Source organism: Zingiber officinale, chromosome 1A, assembly GCF_018446385.1.
Source record: "Zingiber officinale cultivar Zhangliang chromosome 1A, Zo_v1.1, whole genome shotgun sequence".
Taxonomy (NCBI): Eukaryota; Viridiplantae; Streptophyta; class Magnoliopsida; order Zingiberales; family Zingiberaceae; genus Zingiber; species Zingiber officinale.
In genome coordinates, this window is record NC_055987.1 from 95,887,072 (window position 1) to 95,909,425 (window position 22,354).

General features: G+C 35.7%; 1 protein-coding gene and 1 pseudogene across 1 annotated transcript; both read left to right on the forward strand.

The window, feature by feature from the left end:
• Nucleotides 1–246: 246 nt before the first annotated feature.
• Nucleotides 247–17,672, forward strand: LOC122027163 (potassium transporter 7-like). Its single transcript, XM_042586057.1, has 10 exons — nt 247–764; nt 1,045–1,273; nt 1,364–1,612; nt 1,745–1,795; nt 9,288–9,548; nt 12,615–12,667; nt 12,782–12,896; nt 14,014–14,268; nt 15,454–15,976; nt 16,983–17,672. The coding sequence occupies exons 1-10, from the start codon at nt 525–527 to the stop codon at nt 17,506–17,508; spliced, it is 2,502 nt and encodes an 833-aa protein (XP_042441991.1). The 5' UTR covers nt 247–524; the 3' UTR covers nt 17,509–17,672.
• Nucleotides 17,673–17,757: 85 nt separating this feature from the next.
• Nucleotides 17,758–20,326, forward strand: LOC122000551 (annotated as a pseudogene).
• The last annotated feature ends 2,028 nt before the right edge of the window (nt 20,327–22,354 follow it).

Genomic DNA, 22,354 nt, shown 5'->3' on the forward strand with positions numbered 1-22,354 from the left:
CGGAACCGTCACCTCCCCGGCTTTCCAACTTCATGCTCTCGGACAAGATCAAATATATTTTAACATAATAATATTTAATAGATCATAATATTATTAAAATAAAATATTATATTTTATCATATTATAATAATACTTTAGAATAAATATATTTTTTATAAAAGGATCGTGCCATTCGTTAATGGTGAGCTCTTTTATGTTTTTTGTCCAAATGTTATAATGTTGGGAGAGATTCTTGGAAAAAAGAAAAGCTCCAGGGTCGAAATTGTGAAATTTTCTCAATAAATTTCCGCCTTGGATTTTCACCCCTCGTCGTCTCGATCTCTTCCCGTCTTTCCTTTTGTCTTTCTTTGTTACTTTTCGTTTTTTTTTTTTGGCGTTTCCTCCAAATCCAGCTTTTGCTCTCCTCCTCACTCTCGCTTCTGAATTTCGATCTGCTCTGATCTGCTCTTGGCGACCTTTCGAAGATTTGCAATGAATTAGGAATCGGCCTTTGCCTTTGTTTGGGTTCCCCGGTGAGGAAGTCGATGGCGGAGGGAGGGAACGGGCACCTCGTCAAGATGGACTCCACCGAATCCCGGTGGGTCGCCCGCGACGAGGAGGACGACTCGAACGAGGAAGAAGATGATTCGTCTCGCAGGAGGAGCTACGAGTCGGATGAGGAAGAGGAAAATGTGGAACAGAGGCTGATCCGGACTGGCCACCGAATCGACTCCTTCGACGTCGAAGCTCTCGAGGTCCATGGAGCTCATAGAAATGACTTTGAGGTGCGTACTTGTGTTCAAATGCTATCTTTCTGTAAGTTAGCATCCAGATTGCTCGGTAAACATATCCTACAAAAGTGATTGCTAAGTTTCGTTGATCCTGATGCTGAAAGTTTTTATTGCCAAATTGGTATCTGGATTAAAAGTAGTTTTTCTGGCTAACCAAGCAATTGATGTATGGAATTATGGGATTATATTAGAACACCTTCAAAGACCCTTTTTTTGGACTGGGTATTTGCTTTGATCTTGATAGCTTTCTGAATGTATTCTGCTTATTGAATAGAATGCTACTCCGGGAAGGCACATAGTGCTTGCTCTTCAGACGCTTGGAGTTGTATTTGGGGATGTTGGGACGAGCCCATTGTACACTCTTGATGTCATGTTCAATAAGTATCCTCTTGTTCAGCAGGAAGATGTTCTAGGAGCACTCTCTCTTGTTCTATATACATTGATTTTGGTGTCACTTGTCAAATATATCTTCGTTGTCCTTTGGGCTAATGATGACGGTGAAGGTATGCAATTAGTTCTATGTGCTTGTTTTTGCCAGTTTCTTTCATTATATGTTATTTGAGTGCCTTCTCATTATGCTGGTCCTTTTACAGGAGGAACATTTGCATTGTATTCTTTGATTTGCAGGAATGCAAAGGCTAGCCTTCTTCCAAATCAGTTGCCTTCTGATGCTCGCATATCAAGTTTCAGGCTGAAGGTTCCATCTCCAGAACTAGAAAGGTCTTTGAAAATCAAGGAGCATCTTGAAAAGTCTTTAATGTTAAAAAAGCTGCTGTTGATATTGGTTCTATTTGGTACGGCTATGGTGATTGCTGATGGTGTCGTCACTCCAGCAATGTCAGGTTGTGTGATTATTTCCTTTGAAACCATAAACATTGTTATTATTCCATATAATGGAGTTACTTCACATAACTAGTAATGTCTATTCTTTTTTTTGCTCATTGTTTTACAATAATCTTCTTTGTATTTTGTAGTGATGTCTGCTTTCAATGGGTTGAAAGTTGGAATATCTAGCATCGAGCAAGGTAATCTACTGGTTTATTGCTATTATTCTGATGATGACATGTATTCTGAACAAGGTTTTAAAATTCGCTAGGCGTTAGTTGGGCGCCAAACCAACGTCTAGCGCCTAGGCCACCTAGGCAGGGACTAGGCGTCGTTAGGAGAATTCCACGGTATCAACATATATGACATAATAAATAACATTCTATAACTCCAATACAATAACATCAAATTTAAAACGAGTTTAAAATTACATGACTAATAAAATATTATAAATTTATTCTACTTCTTCTCCATAATTTTCAACGACTTGTTCTTCATTGGACACAAACTCAATATCATCATTGTGATCCTCTTATTCTTTGGATGTAAAAGCATCCACGGGAAGTTCTCTCACTCTAGAGCTTTTTCGGGGTTGTCTAATGAAATGACTTTTTCAGAGGATGAGGCTTTGACCAACTTTCAATTAAATCTCTTCCAAGTTGCTGGAAAGATCAGACAACAAATTTTTCTTCAAATCGATTTCTCCAACCTTTTAACTCTTTGATTTCTCCAAAATATGGGTTTCTTCATTCTCTCAGATGAAGATGAAGTTTGGTGCTAGCCGTTAGGGCAAGCCAACAAGTCTATTTTCTTGTTGGACCAAAGTTTATGACTTATGAAACTTAAGTAAAAACAAGGGTTACATTTTAGTTTTTTTTAATTGGTCTTTAAATTTAAAAGCCTAAACTAAAAAAAATGATGAAAACTCTGCACTATTTCCATAGCGCCTAGACGATTCCACCGATTAGGCGGCGCATAGGACCACCAATCCTGCCAAGGCCGCCTAGGCTGGTCGACTAGTATATTTTCGGTCCGGTTGGTTGGTGCCTAGCACCTAGGCAACGCTGGCCGATTTTTAGAACACTAATTCTGAATGTTTTGGCTTGCCAAGCTATGAGATATGAGTTCTATTTGCTCTAATGCACATCTCAATATTGAAACTTTTATGATATCTTGTTTCATGTCATTCTTTTCTTGGTGATAGTTAGTTAAGATGGTTATATCTATTCTCAAGAGATCCCGGAGGTTATATTGTAAGATCGAAAGGAGGCTTATGGATTGGTGGCCCTTGGCTCCTATTCTATGGCATATGATCATTTGACATATCACTCTTCGAATCCGTTAATATTCTCTTTTTTTGGAAACCTTCCGGAGGTGTAGGCCTTTCTCTTACTAGAGAAATATTTAGAATAAAAAATTATAATGAAAGCAAGAGAATGGACTGGAGACTAAGAAAATTCAGCACAGTATCAACACTTTAAATAAGTTCATTCATATCTTTCAAGCCCTATATATAACCTTCGACCAAGTATTTGTTCAACCTTTAAAATATCTATTTTGTTCTAGTTCAGTCAACTGGTTTTTGCTACACAACCACTTTACCCACCTCTTTAGGACTGCCAACTACCGCCAATTGCTACCATCAGTCAACTACCAACAATTTCAGTTTCTACCGCTAGTTGATTGGCCTCTGCTTGCTGAAGCTCCTAAATTGCCGCCATTGTAACATCTAACCTTTCCATTGCAACTATCCAACTTCATCACTTGACTCAACATTCCATCAACTTCAGTTGATTGTTTAACAAATTATTTGATTAGTTGTAATAATGAAATTGTTTATTTAGTTGAATCGAGATACCATCAATCGACTATGCATAGCATCAGTTGACTCAAACTTGACTTCCGACTGACAAACAATATTAGTGGGATGAAAAACACATTTAGTCAATTGAAACGCCGACTAAAGCTATTTCTAGTCTTAGTCCGAGCCTAATCTAACCCTCGTTTGGTCCATAATTACATATATTCTCACACTCATGTTTGCTCAAATGAAATTTGCAAGAGTTTGTAGAATATCTTTCTCTAGGGCTCCAGGTTGTCAAGAAGTACCAATTTCAGATCTTCCTCTTCTACTAAGGATCTAATTAAGCTTGATCTGCCAAGACTTTTGTTTGCAAAGCATTCAATCACCCTTGACCTCTTGGAACTTCCGTTATTGCACCTGCAATACTTATGTCATGAAACAACCCTCAACCAAGGAATAACATAAACCGAAAAGAAAAGGACACGGTCGTCGAGTGTGCACTGCCATGTACGAGCTAGCTCATCCATCGAATTCCTCCGTTTCCTTATTACTTGTACCATATGGATCTAGTGAGTCTAAAGACTCAGTAAGTTCTAACATTTTATAGTAAGAAATCAACATACATTAATAAGCTTATATATATATATATATATATATATATATATATAAGAAAATACTTTAAACATTTAAGATCTCAGGCTTGTTGACATAAAATATGATAACATCAAACATTATCTTTCATTGTCAAAAATAATTAAGTTCGTTCTTAGCATTGAATGTAGCTCTTTTTCCTCAATCTTTGTTCGTTTGGCCAAACGTTTACCTAGTACTAGGTTGGTAAGGTTCACCGGACCATTCTTAAGTCGGATTCTCAAACCTCTCTGCTTCAGTAAGGTTCACCGGACCCTTCTCCTCTCTGCTTCAGTAAGGTTCACCGGACCCTTCTTAAGTCGGATTCTCAAACCTCTCTGCTTCAGTAAGGTTCACCGGACTCTTCTTAAGCGGGATTCCTAAACCTCTTTTGTTTTGGTAAGGTTCGCCGAACCATTCTTAAGCCGAATTCTCAAACCTCTTTTGTTTTGGTAAGGTTCACCGGACATTTCTTAAGCCGGATTCCTCTACCCGCCACATTGTCACAAAAACTCACACTATCCTTCATTCGATTGCATGGTATCACCAAAGAAACACGTGGCAAATTGAGAATCTTCTTAAATTAAGCATAGAAAATATTGAAGTACATGAATAATAATTTGAAAACAAACACTTAGCTAATGGTACAAAGACTATCTAAGTATCAGAATAATCCTAATAATAAAAATTAAATCAATAATTTATCCTCCCATTCTAACTAATAATTTTCTTAATTTTCTTAATGAGTTTGTAGCCATTTTCCTAACCGATTGATAGCTATTTCGTTCATCAACCAAATGAATTACTTAATCTACCTATCAATTAATTTCATCTACAAATTTAATTAATATGTAATTAAATCAATCAAATCACCTAATAGCCTTATAATTAATCAATTAATTATTCAATTGTCAATCCTATCACTTGGTTGAGTAATTATAAGGATTATCTCACCTAATTAATAATTTAGATTTGTAATAACATAATTGATTCTAAATCATTAATCAAAATAATTCTATGAGTTCATTAACTAAGTAATCAAAATTTAATTAACTAATTAATCTAATTTAACTAATCTGTAAATATGAATTAATCAATATTATTAATTAGTCAGTCAATTAATTATCAATCCTACTAACCATAATTAGTCTACATATGTTAATCATTTATTTTTCCTCTTTATGAATTAGTCAGTATCATTAATTAGCCAGTTAATTAATTATCAATCCTACTAACCATAATTAGTCTACATAGGTTAATCATTTATTTTTCCTCTTTTGTAATCATCTAAATTCTCTTAAATGAGTTTGTAGCAAATTCTTAACTGGTTGATCAACTATTTAATTAATACTTATTAATATGAATTCATATTCAATTTAATAATTTAATCACTCTATAGTTGGATTAATTCATTAATTATTCATTCCATAAGGTCATTAATTAACTAATTAATCAATCGGTTAAATGCTATGGACTTATTACTTATTCATTAGCTAAGTAGATTACCAATAATTCTGTTTACTCATCCCATGAAAAATTCCATTTTAATTGATTCATCTATTAATTAATCACCTAACGAATCAATAAGCATCACATCGTTAACTAATTAAGGTTTTAATTAATTAATTCCTTGTGATCAAAACGCTAACTGCATACTCTAATTAATTTATCAAATTTATTATATCTTAATAATCAGCAATAATTAATTAAGCTAGCTAATCTAGTTTTAATCCAACAGTTTAATCTATGTTACCCTTACCCAATGGAAAATAAAATCTTGTTGAAATTAAACTTTACATTTCTTTCAAGAAAGAAATCTTACATGAAAAATAAACACAAGCAACATGGTCTATATCAAAAAGTCGTTGAAACTTCATCAAAACCTTCCTACGATTTAGAAACATGCTTTTTAACAACAAGGCACACAACCAACCTCAAAACATTCATACTATGACCCATATAGCGCCGACAAACATGTTAGAAAAACTTGCCTTAGTATTTTGCGTGTGAAAAGATATTTAACGAGACATAGGGGAACGACGTGAAGCGATCTGGCAATGTTCTTCCTCAATTTCCTCGAGGGTTGCTAAGGGTTGGGAGGGAGAAAGGGCGGTGACACAAATATGAGGGAAACCTAAAATTCTCTCTTAAAGGAATATATTTAAAAGGGCAGGGAAGATGGGTTTGCTAACAAATTGGCCTGGGTCTATTAATTTATTACTTAATATATTAATTATTCCGACCCTTTAGTATAAATATTTTTATGATACATTAAAAATTAACATAATAACATAAAAACTCGATTTATTTAATCATACTTACATTTTTTTTGGGGCACTACATGTCAAGTATCCGCACCTAGTATCCTGGTTACACACTTAACACGATTCATTATCACATAATCTAACTTATGTTTTTGTCCAAACATCAAAACTCATTGCTCCAACATGTATGACTAGCTAGAGGTGTCTTCTCTCACTTCCCACTCTATTCCTGTTTAACTATCTCTGTTGCTCAGGCTCCAATCTCATACTTTTGCTATTATTATAATTCACCCATTTTCAATGTTAGACTATTTATCTTATGAGACTAGTGCACAAGACCAAGCTTGTCTATTGATATTGTAGTTCACCTTTTTTATATCATAACACTATATATACATGCAAAAAGCTGTACACTGTTTCCACAAATAGTAGCTCCAAGAAGAACCTTATAGTCTGATTAAAAACAGAATAAGGAAAGAGTCAAGTGATATAGAAAAAATTTTGTTAGAAAGAAGAAAGCATCGAGAGTGGACTCAAAGGGGTTTGACTCCAATGCCTAACTCCAGTTCTATTCTAATTGGATGAGAGTAGGGGATTTTGGATGATATGGAATTCCTTCCTTCTGGCCCTGCTGAGGGGTATATTGGATGAAGGTGGCATGAGCATATTGTGTAATCAAATATCAGAATAGACCCATTGTTAATGCCTGTCGTTCAACACACCTGACCTTGTAAGAGTGATAATTATATTGTAATGGGAGGTCTATCTTGCTAAGTCATAGTTGTAATCTACATTATTAATTGACATCTAAAGAGGTTGACCATGGGGGTTGACCTTCTTAGTTGTAGTTAATCAAACTCTCACAGTTGGACTAGACCCGCTTACCCAATGGCTGGCCCGTTTTCACGCACTTCATGGCACGCTCAAACTTGTGATCGAGTCTGACTTTCAACAACCTATTTTATAATACAATGCATTTTTGGAGCCTCACTTTAATAGCTATAGCTGAAAATGCACTAGAGCGCACCCTTCTTTGATCTCATGTGGGATTACCTGAGAGAGCCAGTTTTAGAGGAAATCCTTAAGGACAGAGAGTTAAACAAGATTAAATATAGAAAAGAGAATTAGAAGAGTAGCGAGCAATAGTGACGAACGAGTGATAACGAACTACCAAGTTCATGGCCAATAGCCCATGTTAGACTCTTGCTGCGAAGCAACGTGTGAATGGAAGGAATGAGTGATAAGGATGGATGAGCGCAGCGACGTGCCAAACTAAACTTCAATATCATTTATATTAATATACTAACTTTATTTCATCATGGTGCTAAAACAGTGATTTTTATACTTGCATTCTCTGCCCCTACGTCCCACATGGTTATCACTCCTTTGTTGCTTCACTCGTTTCTCACGTTGCTATAATTATAATAAGAGGACAATTATTAGTATATAATGTCTTGGAGCTTTTGATATTTTTTTTGAAAAAAATATCAAAAAATTAAGACAGGCTAGCATGGTCGCCTTCAACAACCATTCGGATCATCCTCACTCTTACATGTTTCAAGTACTCGTGCAATGTCCACTCGGACTAGACCCATTAGTGGCCTAAGGCCTCAACCTTCTAGGATGGATATGAAAGATGTCTGGTTTTAAATTTTTAAAGCTGTGTTTGGTTTGTAAAAGTTTTGTTTTTTCTTATTAGAGAAAACGAATTATGGAAAAAAAAGAATCATTATCATCTACTTTCCACTTATCTAAGAAATGAAAATTACACTTACAAAAAAAAGAGAGAGAAAACAATCTAGTTGCTCTCACCCATGGGGAAAATGTCAATTGCATGTTTTTTCTCTAAATATTCCTCCCAGACACATTTTCACTTTTTTTTTAATATGGGAAGAAAATTGTAAAAAATAAAAAATATTCTGAAATAAATACTCTTAAATGTTGAAGGTCATGAACAGAACTTGCGCACCCTTGACTTTTTGTGGAGTAATTGTTTTTTTCACTGTATAGACACTCTGCTGTTGATTATTTTTTGGAAGTTTCAGCCCATTAAGTCTTCAACTTCTTACGGGTTTGTGGCATATTGAATCTTGCATATCTTTGTGTCTGTTTTGACACTCATCTTTTTTGTTGATTATGGCATTGCCCTCCATCTTAGGGGTCATAGTTTGACTTTGGGAGTTCCTTATTTTGGAATGTTTCAACCTTGATGGGTGTTTTTAATGTGTGACAAGGACCAAGGATGTTATCCAATTTCTCTTCAATTTATAGCACATTTTTTTCATGTCCCTAAGACATTGCATCATTTTCATTTGGTTTGGTGAGCATCTTGTCATATGTCTAGCCATGTTAATAATTCTGTAAGGCATTCCTACTGTGAAAAGATATTCAAGATACTGCACAGAAGCTTCTTTTCGTCACATGTGAAGGACACACCCTACAATGTTAGTTTGGCCAACTTGAACACTCGCATCATAGGGTATCCCTGACCTGAATCTGTGCATTTACAGGGCCTAGTCTCCTCCCCTGACAATTGTAAGTCATCCACAGGAATTAAAGTAGCGTACATTAACTCTACAGTTCATAGATTGCTTGGGATTTGTTCTTCCTTCATACCAGCCCTATTATTCCACAGACCATATCGGGATGTGCTGTTGTCTGGATGCTATGGCCCACAGGTCCATGGTTAAACCACCCAGTTTCTACTTTCTACGATCAGTTATGAACTTATAATCTATAAATTCAAAAGTTTCTTTTTTATATGGCAAGCCAGATGGTTGGACAGTTCATGAAGATTTTGCTCTATTTTCAATGTTGATTTGTTTACAAAATTGTTGCTTGAAAGATGAAAATTCTTAGGTGAAATAATCCTATTCTGAGTTGTTTATTTGAATACAATGTGATTTTCCTATTGTTTAATTTTTACTACATCTAGTTTAGCTTTCGTGATTCTTACTCATAATACTTAGTCTATTAACTTTATGATTTTCGCAGAAGAAGTGGTGATGATCTCAATTGCATCTCTTATAGTCCTGTTCAGTGTTCAGAGGTTTGGAACAAGTAAAGTAGGGCTTGCTGTTGGTCCAGCATTATTCATATGGTTTTGCTCACTTGGAGGCTTTGGAATTTATAACCTTTTAAAGTATGGAACATTTGTTCTTAGAGCATTTAACCCTCTTTATATATACTACTACTACAAGAGAAATCCAACTGAGGCATGGTTGTCTCTGGGGGGTTGTGTTCTTTGCATAACAGGTAACAAGCATGATTATTATTCATTTCTTCCGGAGAACCATAATGTATTGGTGTTCGTTGACTCAGTTATTAGAATAAAAATTTTTGTCATTCAATTACTTCTTGAAAAACATGTTTGCTTCTTTTTGGTGATGTTTAGAACTCCATCTTTCCTCATGCTTATAGTATATTACATGTGTTTAGTTTTACATATCAAAGTAAACCTATATAGCACAGTTCCAAATTTCACCCGTCAAAGCTTAACATTCAATTTCTACTTGTTTGCATATTCATGATATTGTATCCTTCCACAACCATTGTCTAAAGTGGAATAACTGATAACCTCATGCTCCAAATTATGAGTACCTATATTTGTTTTACCTGTAATGGTTGTATTTGTCATCCATGCAAAGAAGTTTGGTTGTTCTTGGATCAAGTTGTCATTTTAAACAGTTCTTAAGTTTTCCAATTCTTTTGCCAATTATTTTTTGAGCTGGTTTCTACTTGCCACATTAAGCAAGACTATCACTATTGGGATAGACAGCTACATATCCTTATAATACTCTATAACCTACTTTGTGTACATGGAAATGGAAACTTTTTTTTATATGTTTTTAACTATGGACACTACTAAATAGTTTTATCACAGTGGAGCTCCACCTAAGAGAGAAGGTCCATTACTCATTATAATCAATTGCATAATGCTGATAGATTTTCTGTTGAAGTGGCAAGTTGGCATCCAGTGGTTACTGCTGTTTCATGTCTATCAAATTCAAGACCCTAGGCCATCTCTATGTAATTTATTGAATATTGTCACAAATAAGGAGAGCTTTTAACACGTTAAATTTTCAAAGAATCAACATGGAGTCATAATCTTCATGAGAAAAGGAAAAATCCTTTATGTAATATTGAACACATAATAAAGGTGGATGTTAGGGGAATTATTCTTCAATCAGGATGACCTTTGGTAGCCCCCTGCTATCGTATATAGATATTATTGATAAAGGAAAGTTATCACTACACCACTCAGAGTTACATAATTACAAATGGATCCAAACACTCCCTTCAAGTTGATTCAAATATATCATAGAAACCTAGTTGTGATAGGTATATATATTCAACTTTATGCCTGTTAACAATTTGGTTGACAAATCTGCCAACTAATTATTAGAACTGGCAAAGGAAGTCACAATTTCATTACTTTTTATATTCTCCCTAATGAAATGACAATTGATCAATACACATTTCATCCTTTTTGTAAAATACTAGATTTGAGGCTATAGCATTGCCGCTTGATTGTTACAGTAAAATTTATAAAGCTCTATAAGGCATATAGTAGCTTGGTAATCAAATGTTTAATCCAAATGTGCTCACACATTGCTATGTCCATAAGCCCTATACTCTACTTTTGCAATTGACCTTACAACTAATGTCTCCTTACTTTTCTATGAAATAAGATTATCTCCTAACAGTCAATGGCGTAAAATGATCCATATAGCCGACTCCACTTAGTTGGATAAGGCTTGGTTGTTGTTGTAGATCGTTGATTTATAGGAGAGCCTGCCTGGTCTACATTAGAGTAATGAGTGATCTAAAGATGACCTCGATAAAAAACTAGAATATCTTTCCCTACACCATTTTTGAGATTTTGTAGGACTCTTAGGGTCACAAGCCAATGATGATTTATGATACATGAGTTATCTAGAAGCTTACTGATCCCACTGATTACGAATGAGATGTAAGATCTAGTGGCTGAGCTTAGTTCAATTTTTCCACTAACTTCCTATACTTCCCTAGGTTGGTTAGAGGTTTCCCTTGTGCTGGGACAAGCTGACACTATGATATATAGGGAGTGTTTATTAGTTTAGTCCCTACCATGCCAGCCTCGAGCATATCCAATACATACTTGTGCCAAGAGAAATAGACAACTTCCTCTGAGCAAGCCACCTCTATACTAAGGAAATACTTGAAATCACCCAAATCTGAAAGTGTTTATGAATATATGTTTAACTGTGCAATTTTGATGGAGACTTTACCTATTATGATAATATCATTCACATAAAAAAAAAGAAATGCATCTGTAATCGAGAGACGAGATAAAACATTGAGAGATCTATTACACTCTTAGATATGTCACGGTGAAGATGAGCTGAGCTAAACTTCCTAAACCAAGTTCTCTGAGATTTCTTTAAAACGTACAAAGATTCTTTAGCTTGCACACCAAACCGATCTCCTTTTCAACAACAAACTCAGAAGGTTACTCCATACAAACCTCTTCCAATAAATCACCATAAAGAAAAGTATTTTTGATATCAAGCTGATAAAGTGGCTAGTGGAAAATAACTACCATGTATGTTGAGAACCAAAGGTGGGTAGGCACCTAGAAAAATTGGAGGATTCATGTGCATTGTAGGTGGTTTGCAGCACAAGCATCAAGCGAAAATCAGAGGAGATGTGTGAATGATTCATTGGCATTGAATTTGGCGGTAACTTGTGATAATCACAAACAGAAGGAAGAACACGAAACTTATGCAGCACAAACCAAAGAGACCTCAGCAGGAATAGAAGAGGGAGAGGGGTCTTATGGGGAACTTGCTTCTGTGAAGAAGTTGCACAAATGACAAAAGTGAAGAATATAGGAATAAGAGTGACACGGCTCTGATACCATGTTAGGAGAATTATTCTTTAATAACTACCTTCCATAGATTTTATTTATATAGAAAAATTAACAATACACTCCTTGGAATTACAAAGTTACAAATGGATCCCAACGGTGGACATAAGCTAAAATCCCAGGATAATAAGAAATCCTTATATGGAAAAGGATGGGCCTATATATGGCAACTGATATGCCATTGTTGTCTCTTGATAGTAAGGAATTTTAGAGACTTTGTCTGATATTCATATAACATGACATGGTAACATGGCATCTCAGTTGAGTCTTTTCAGCATACTTCAATGGTTGCAATGTTATGTTCTGTAAAGGATAGACAGATTTACAAATACTTCATTATAATATTTGAGTTCCTTCCAAAATATTTTTGGTAACTGTTCCACTGAGTCATTGACATTACACTTGCATTTCAGGTTCTGAGGCAATGTTTGCTGACCTTTGCTATTTCTCAGTTAGATCTGTACAGGTAAAGTACGAACAAAGCCAATATTTTTTTGCTTCCCTCCATTTTCCCATGTTATTATTGCTTAAATTTTAATTTTCAGTTTCTATATTCTGAGAGTTTAGTTCCTGTTTGCAGCTTACTTTTGTATTTCTCGTTCTTCCATGCCTTCTCTTGGGATACCTTGGTCAGGGTGCATTTCTTTTGGAAAATTTAACTCAAAATGAGCAGGTCTTCTTTTCATCGATCCCCAGTAAGCAATATCCATCTTTTTCTTGTTTTTGTTAATGCTCATTTTTATACCTCAAATTCTTCATCTTTTGAAGTGTTCTAATTGTAGTTCATGTTGCCATCAGTGTTTCAGAAGTATTAAAATTTCTTAAGTTGTGTGCAAGGAGAGATGAAAACTATAGAGCTATAGAAGTTGCCCCCAGGGCGTAGCGCAGACGGTGGGCGCATGGTATCTCTGGCGTAATGGCCAGGGGTCGATTCTCAGGAACTGACGACCTGGGGTTTACCCCGCCATGCGCCTATGGCCTGTGTACCTGCATGAACCTCCCTCCATATCCGTGGGGCCGGCACTAGGAGGGCCGCTAAGGTAGCGGATCTACCTTTATAGAGCTATAGAAGTAATCCATAAAGAAACATTTAGAGGGCGTCTCTACCAAAGAAAGAACAAAAATGAGTTTCGGGGTGGAGGTGTGGGAATGAAGAAATTGTTTTATGTAAAATATTGAAGGGAAATATTATTTATGAGAAGGCATTTTTGGAATTTCTTTTTTCCTTTCCAAGTACACCTCGCTTGCATTTGACCAACATTCCAACAAGATTACCAATAATGAATTGGGTGCTTTAACCATTTAGATGGATGTTCAACAATGACCAACCTTTCTGTTTGTTAAGATGTCTGTAAGTTGGGAATTCTGCAGTATAGGTGATCTGCAAAGGAAGAATATGATAATGACCACAAAGGGTTCAGAAGGCATGGCAGTAAGATTTCTGGAGTGAAGTAGCTCAAGACCCTCCATTTCTTGAATCTGGTCTGGTATTGCTATGCCACATCACTTTGAGAATCATAATGATATGGCTGAGGAACATAGTTATCTTAAAGTTTCTCTTTAACACTTTGTGAAGTTAGCAATACTTGTTGGGTGGATGTCTAGAAATTTCTTTCATGTACTCTTTCTTTAGCCAAAAAACTCTTTTCCAGCTGTTAAAGTATTTCTTAATACAGTATACTAAATATGCTTTAGCAATGGAAGATCATTTTTTGTCAAATATCCACTTCTTATATACTTGTTTATCATTGTTTGTTTATGTTTATGGTTTTATAAATATTTGTTCATGACTGGCCTATTGTACAATTGCAGGAGGAGCTTTCTGGCCGGTATTCTTTATAGCCACTATAGCTGCACTAATTGCAAGTCGGGCAATGACAACAGCAACTTTTTCATGCATAAAACAATCAATAGCTCTTGGTTGTTTTCCCCGACTTAAAATCATACACACATCTCGGAAGTTCATGGGCCAAATATACATTCCAGTGATAAACTGGTTTCTGCTGGTTTTCTGTGTGGCATTTGTTGTTTCCTTTGGGAGCATATATAAGATGGGCAATGCATATGGTGCTCATCTCGTTTTCCTTTGTCTTTTTATTGAAATCGATCTTTTCATTGGCTTGGTTTTGATGCATCAACAGAATCGCAATCATTGATAGTTCTTTATATGATGGTGATAATATGATATTACTAATTAATTGTTCACCTGCAGATTATAAAGACATCAGTACATCACTTTTGTATATAGTTGTTTCAATTTTGACTGACCATTATGCATCTATTTCTATTACATTGAAGATGTGGAAGCTATACCTATAAACTGGAAAATTTAAGGATAACACAGATCATGATCATCATCAAATCATGTTTGCCCCAACTATATATGGTATGCTACATGGATCTCTTTCCTCCTTTGAACTCACAAGAATAACTCACAAGATACAATTAGGCACAGAGCGAAGAGTTAAATGCTTCCATGTAGGATTTCTAAGCTAGAATGCAGGTTTGATTCTATTATACACATGTTTGATAATTGGGACATGATTGCATAAACTTATGGTGGTTCCATGCAGACTATTACTGGTGGTACTTGGATGTAATATCAGAAAACATTATCTTGTTTATTGGTTCCCAATTTATCTACATATCCACACATACAATCATGCATCAATATTCTTGATGTCTATGGCAAAAGAAAAAAAAAGAAGAAGAGAGTAATCTGATGTTCACGTCAACCTGTGTTCTTATACCTTGTAATCTTGGTTAGTGATATTAGAACGTCAATGCAGTACCCTATTTGGTTCTGTTATTTACTTTTCTGTTGACACCATAAGGAAACTTTAACAAAAGAAGTTCCACCATGAAATATGACTTTGAAGATCTCTCTCTGTCCTACTTGATTGTCGATACTGTCTAACTCCTTTTTATTCAATTTTACTTTGGTAGATCACATCCTTTAACCAGGATTAAATTGGGGCTCAATTCTTGTTCTTTTGATTGCTGACCAATAACTTGTGATATAATCATATTGACCAAGATCAAAGTTCCATGTGCCTGTTGAGCTTAAATGCAGCCCATTTATCTCCAGAAAATCATGAACATTTCCAGCAACACCATTTGTTCCTATTTCCTTAATTTTGCGCTCTACCTTTCTGAATTTTCAGTGTTATCCTTTTCTGCTGGAAGTAGGTCAGCATTCTACATATTTCTTTTTTATTTGCCTATCTTTCCTAATGTGGGGTTATTCTGCAGGCATTGCTGAACTTGGCGTAATGATCATGACCACAATCTTAGTGACTATCATTATGCTTCTTATATGGCAGATTAACATTATGATTGTGTTCTGTTTCTTAACCTTCTTTCTGGGGTTGGAATTGCTTTTCTTCTCTTCGGTTTTGGGCAGTGTGGTGGATGGAAGTTGGGTGATGTTAGTTTTTGCAGGGGTATTATTCATGATAATGTACATATGGAATTATGGCAGCAAGCTTAAGTACGAAACTGAAGTGAAACAGAAGCTATCAATGGACTTGATATTGGATCTTGGTTGCAGCCTGGGTACTATTAGGGCCCCTGGAATTGGCTTAGTTTATAATGAGCTGGTTAGAGGAATCCCTGCAATCTTTGGTCATTTCTTGACCACCTTGCCAGCAATTCACTCAATGATCCTATTTGTGTGCATAAAATATGTGCCTGTTCCTGTAGTGCCACAGACTGAAAGGTTCTTGTTTAGGCGCATCTGCCCCAAGAGCTATCACATGTTCCGTTGCATTGCTCGGTAAGAAACAGTATTAGAATTTTGAGCTGTATATATGAAACTCAACCATCTTATACTGATATTAACTATGGGTGTCTTCTATTCAACATCAGAAAAAAAAGAAGAACAATTGTATCAGTCATGGTTTGAATTTTCTTGACACATCAGGTGGCACATGTGAATTTTATCATTTTGGAAAATTAATGAAACTTGCTCAGCATGGTTATCTCTCTTCTGCTGGTCATGCTGAGTCCCTTAACATGCTGAGACACACTTAGGCACATGTCAAAGTGTGTTGATATATACTCGATTAATGATAATCTCAACTAATGTTAAACATTTAGTCAAGATATTTTCTATACTTTTGGAACTTGTTTCTTTGAACTTCTAATTCAATTAATTATTTAATGATACAGTCAAGTTTCTAGAAATGGAAGAGGATTGATGTAAACTCAGTTGAATTCATCTCAAGTGGTATAATAGAATTTTAATTTAATTGATTATCTAATTGTTATTCTTGAAGGGGAGCTTTGATGCTACGGTTTGCTACCATGTGACTTAGTGGTCATGGGTTCGAGTCACGGAAACAACCTTTTACAATGCAGGATGAGATTGCGTACAATATACTCTTCCTTGGGACCCCCCATTGGCGGGAGTTTCATGCACCTGGCTGCCCTTTATCTAATTGTTATTCTTATTTTTAAAGCTAAGTAAGCTAAGAGGAAGGAAATTAAAGGAGTAAAATCAATTTAAATTTATCTAGGTATACTTGAAGGCCTGCCAAAATTGTACTGTTCTAGCCGGAGACCAAAAAGTCCATAAAATGGCACTTCAACCATTGGTTTCAATAGCCTGTTATCAACTAATCACCAGAATCTGTAAATTCATGCTCTTTGCTGTTGTTGGTTTAATGATATTGACCATATTGTCTATTTTCTTTCTGCATTTTGCTTCTAGTTAAATGATCTTGTCCCTACAATTCACCATTGTATATGCTTGCGATCACAGTTTTAGCTGCTTGATGCAGATATGGCTACAAGGATGTGCGAAAGGAACATCACCAAACATTTGAACAGCTTTTGATTGAAAGCCTGGAGAAGTTTGTACGTCGAGAAGCTCAAGAACGGTCACTCGAGAGTGATGAAGATGCCGACACAGATTTTGAGAAAGAAGATTCATCCACAAACATTCTTGTCGCTCCCAATGGCAGTGTATACTCCCTCGGTGTGCCACTTTTGTCTGGTTATGGCCCCATTGATAAGGCAAGCTCGGAAGCTAGTACTTCCTTTGATGAGCCACGTGACGAGTGTCTGACAGAAGCACACTTTAGCCTCGAACGAGAGCTCTCATTCATACACAAGGCAAAAGAATCAGGGGTTGTTTATCTCCTTGGACACGGTGACATTAGGGCGAGAAAGGAATCTTGGTTTATAAAGAAGTTGGTTATAAACTACTTCTATGCGTTCCTTAGAAAGAACTGCAGAAGAGGTATTGCATCTTTAAGTGTTCCCCACACAAATCTGATGCAGGTGGGCATGACTTACATGGTCTGATTGCCCAGTTGTTAATTTTTTGTTTCTTAGTTGAATTTACCCCATTAGTCTTTCACATGACTGGATCATTTTGAAGGATGATTCGATATGTATTTTCAGCTGACCTGGATCTCTGAACGCTAACAAAAGATTTATTAGAGAGCTGATCACCCATTTACTATGCAGCCTCCATGCTTTCTGCCTTTCATAAACAACACAATCGATTTATCAATTGTTCTCTCTCTGTAACTTCTCTCCCTTTTAACAGCCATGGAAAAATGCATCCGGCAGCTATCTAATTGTCCAATAAATATCACTACCATTGTTCTCATTCTGGCTATCTTTACCTTGATTAGAACTATGCCCCTATGGTGAGTTTTTTTTTTTCACAAATATCGACATGTTGAATAGATTGCAAACTAACAACATTCTGGTTTTGTTCAATATATTTCTTGTGATACTTATCAGCGAACTTTTATTCGTGTGCTCTCTGCCTGAATGAGTTTATTCATTATTGGATTGTTGTCCTTCAAAGCTTTCTAACAAAATGTTCATTTGTAGTTTGCAGTTAGTGTTTTAAATTCTGGTTCGATTGAAATTTTTGCTTACTGAGCTCAGCAGACCTCTGGTTTCTTGTCGAACTGGACCAATTTTGTTAAAAAATTATTTTTAAATTTGAGTGGAATAAATTTGGTGAATTTTAAAATTAGAAAGATATCCTATCCCCGTCTCAAAAATAAAGTACTTGTACACACCGAGTTTCAATCCAAGATTTTATATATCAATACTCCATGTTTCAACCATTGCACTGTTCGAGGGGATAATTTTTGTAATAATCACATACATTGTATTAGAGAGTTTAATTAGTTAAACTATAAATGATAGTCCTAATGCATATGCCTTATCCTCACACAAGCTAGTAATTAGCGATTTGATTTGTATTTTATGTATGCAAACTTAGTTTTCTTATGCTTATTTTCGAAAAAGAAAATGTTAAAAAAAAAATGCACCGCAATTAATACGACAATCTGTTGATGAGAGTGGTGGATGATGGCTTCGACGGAACTGGCAATCTCACAGGGAGCGAAATTGCCGGAGATTTTTGACACCTGCGTTCACGAATTGCGTCCACCGCCCTGAAAGGGGATCTTTGATCCACTCATATCGTCCTCACCGCATCGAAGCTTTCGTCGTGCTTTCTTTCCGTTGAAGAAATCAGGCTCGGGGTTGTTCGCAAGCAGCTGCCGGCGACAATGACAGCGACAGGGAAGGAGATCTTGCACAAGATAAAGGTTTCCCTTTTTTTTTCTTCCTTTTCTTATTAATCTTCTTTTCGTTTCTTACAAATTTGATTGCTTATCCAGACCAGTGATCGCTGGTCTCATATTCGGTTTGCGGGCTCATTTCTGATCTGATCGTTTGTTCTGTGCTCTCCTTTTGGTTATTTTCTTCAGCTTTTACTTTGGATGTGTTTGTATTTAGTGGGGATCAACGTCGTTGGGTTTTAGAAACTCGGAGTGTGATTGGATTCTTTCCTTGATTTAGTCTGATAGATCCTGCTCTTTACTTGCTTACAGAAATGAAAACTTGTAGGTAAAGGCTTAAAGTTCAAGTTTTGTGCCTTTAGAAAGAGGTGACAATACTCTTTTAAGATAACTTGGCATTATAGTCCGGTAGCTGAATTTCTAGTACAGAACTTTGCAATTTAGATTCTGGTGGTGGAACCTGACAAACTTTTTCTATTTAAAACATCTTTATGATTGAATTTCATTCGGTGGATTGCTTTCAAAGTTGTGGTTGTTGCGAGTGCGATCTACATAAAGAGGATGTGATTCTCACAGGCCAAGGCCGGGTTTGCGTCATCCTCGGATACTGGAAAGGGCAAGTGCAAAGTCTCAGGAAGAAGCATCAGGCATGGCTACCCCTTGGTGGAGGGAAAATGGAGACACCCAATGCAGGATTATTAAGAAAGTCGATGACAATGAGTTGGGTCTATTTGCAGTTTTTTATGGCCACTTGGGCCATTCTGTCGCGCATTATCTTCCTGCTCATCAATTTGAAAAAAAATGATTAATCAACTTGGCTAACGTCGAATCTGGGATGACCGGCCCAGTCCCACGGAAATTTTCCACCGGCTATCAAAGTAAATTGGAAAGCGCTCGCAACGGACAGTCCAAGAGCCCAGCATAGCAATATCCTTTAGTTACGTGTTCCATTTGGAGGAAAAATTCCTGCAAATTCGCTCATGCTCATCTATTTGAGAACATATTGAAAGAGGTGATTTGTTTCCTTGTCCTATTGCTCGTACACATTTGGAGATTTTACAAGTTTGTCGATTATAACAAGATGACAACAACAACCAAGTGTTATCCCATTAGGTGGGGTTGATTATATGGATCCTTTAACGCAATTATAATAAGAAAATTTTAATATATATTAACTTCTGAAATAAATATCCAAGGTCTCATAAAAGTTATTGTCCATGCAGCCTGAATTTTTCAGTGATATTGAAACTGCAATAAGGAAAGCTTATGATAGAACAAGATATTGGAGAAATCAGCTGAATTGGGTAGAGGAGGTTCTACTGCAGTTACTGCTATATTAAGCAATGTGGGAGATTCACGTGCAGTACTTTCCAAGAATGGTGTAGCAATACAACTTTCTGTTGATCATGAACCAAGTGCGGAGCGAGAAATGATCGAGGAAAAGGGTGGTTTTGTATCAAACCTTCCTGGTAAAATTTGTGCTTTTTTTATTTAGTCATGAATATTAACTTCAGATATATTGCAGATGTATTATTCTAAAATTACTGAATAATTATTAGTATTATTTCATAAAACAAGCAAATCAGCAAGAGTACCTGCAGAAAATTTACCACTACAAAGTCAGGTTCGCATTTATACTCTTGGCACTGCAGTTAATACCTCCATTGGTTGTCCATTAGCATACCTTCTATTGGCATTAATCCACGATTAGATATACGTGATCCAATACCTTTTGCTTGATTGAGTAATAGGAGTATTTTAGGTAAACAAAAATTACATTGTTAAGATAAGTGGACAATAATTCATTGCAAGACAGAATAATCATCCATAATTCTACTTTTCGCCAACCTACAAAAGCCGTTGCCTGTGTTCTTCCATGAATTATACAGATAGCTGATATATTCTTCATCAAGGAAAGGAAACTTATTAGGAGATTGTTGGTAGAGTCGAAGCATGACAATCAGTGTGGAGGTGTGAAGAGTGTTTTTGTTATTTACACACTGAACAGAGATTTATAGAACAGGCAGATCAGTTACTATAATTTGCTTGTTCAGTTATACTCATTGTAGATCCAAAAAATAAAACTACATAAGATGATATTTGAAAAATTATGCTTACTCAAACATTATACAGTCATGTGTCTCTTGTTTGAGGTGAATTAATCAAGATCAATAAAGAAGAAAGTCTGCAAAAAGAAAATACTAAGAGGGCCTTTGGTTTGCACTAAGGCGTCCTAAAGCGCGTCGGAGACGTCTCGGAGTGCATTGGAGGTATTTTGGAGTACTTGGAGGCACCCTCGCTCGGATAAAGATCGAGGGCTTCGAAGTTGATAAAGGTCGTAATTTGTGAAATCAAATTTGGGGTTGAAGGCGCCTCGGATGAGGTTGGAGGTACCCTAAACACTCCTTAAAATCACTGTTTGGCCAGCAACTTGTTACTTCTCTACAAACTTCCACGATCATCTTGTTGCACCATCTTCATGCTACAACTATACTGCGACACTACTATGCCTAACTACTGTAGTCAAACCAACTCTAACACCCAAGCTCAATCCAAATCTTCATTTTTTACATGTTGGGTAACAATTGTTATTTCAATTATTACTTTAGGAAGTGTAGGATTGTTATACTCTCCTTATATTGTAACTGATTTTGCGAATATTAGTGAATTACCTGTCGGACCTTAGTATAGGGTTTGTTATACTCCTTATATTGTAACTGATTTTGCGAATATTAGTGAATTATCCGTCGGAAAGGTCCAAAGGACTTGACTCCAGAGTAGGAGTCTTCGAAGGCTCTGAATCAAATAAAACTGCTTGTGTTCTGTTTTATTCATATCTTCTTTCCTCTGCGTACTCATTTTAAAAATTAAAAAGAAAACGTTTTTAAAAATACACATGATTCAGCCCTTCTCCTCCCATGTGTCTTTGATCCTACTGTGAGTAGTCGATTGTTATATCTAAATTAGATAATGACTATATAACTTAACTAATAAATTAGACTGACTCGATTGTCCAATATCAATCGATTTATGATATTGTCAGTTAATTGACATTATCAATCAATTGATAAGAAAAGTTTGATTAATTCGGTAATCGATTGAAATAATAGATTTTATATTGATTTGATTTGTTTGATTTGATTTGATTTGATAGTAAAGTTCGATATGCCAAAAAAAAAAAGAGGTTAAATTAGTTTATTTCGATTTGTTTGATTCGATGATTTATTTTTGAATCGAATGCTCATCTTAATTTTATAAGGGTAACTGCAACTCTGAATTTATAAATCGAAATTCATAATGAGATCTACTGGATGAAATCACTGTCACATTAAAAATAAAAAAATCCATAATTTTTATAGTTATCTTCCCACAATCATACATCTAAAAGATAACTTTATATTGAATCCCATCATATCATTATCTATTTTATAATATGATTGTTTGATTAAATTTTCTATTAAAAAAAAGTAAGGAGTCATGCCCATTAATTCTTTTTTTGTTTTAAAATTATTCTAAATCCAGCATACAATTTTGAATACTAGATTTTTAAGTTTATAAAACCCATATGATTTATAATACTATTGAGTTTACGAAATCTAACC

Coding starts and splice junctions, on each gene's coding strand:
- LOC122027163 (XM_042586057.1), top strand. CDS start 525: ATGGCGGAGGGAGGGAACGGGCACCTCGTCAAGATGGACTCCACCGAA. Junction 1,613..1,744: donor CGTCACTCCAGCAATGTCAG/GTTGTGTGATTA, acceptor TGTATTTTGTAG/TGATGTCTGCTTTCAATGGG. Junction 15,977..16,982: donor ATGTTCCGTTGCATTGCTCG/GTAAGAAACAGT, acceptor TGCTTGATGCAG/ATATGGCTACAAGGATGTGC.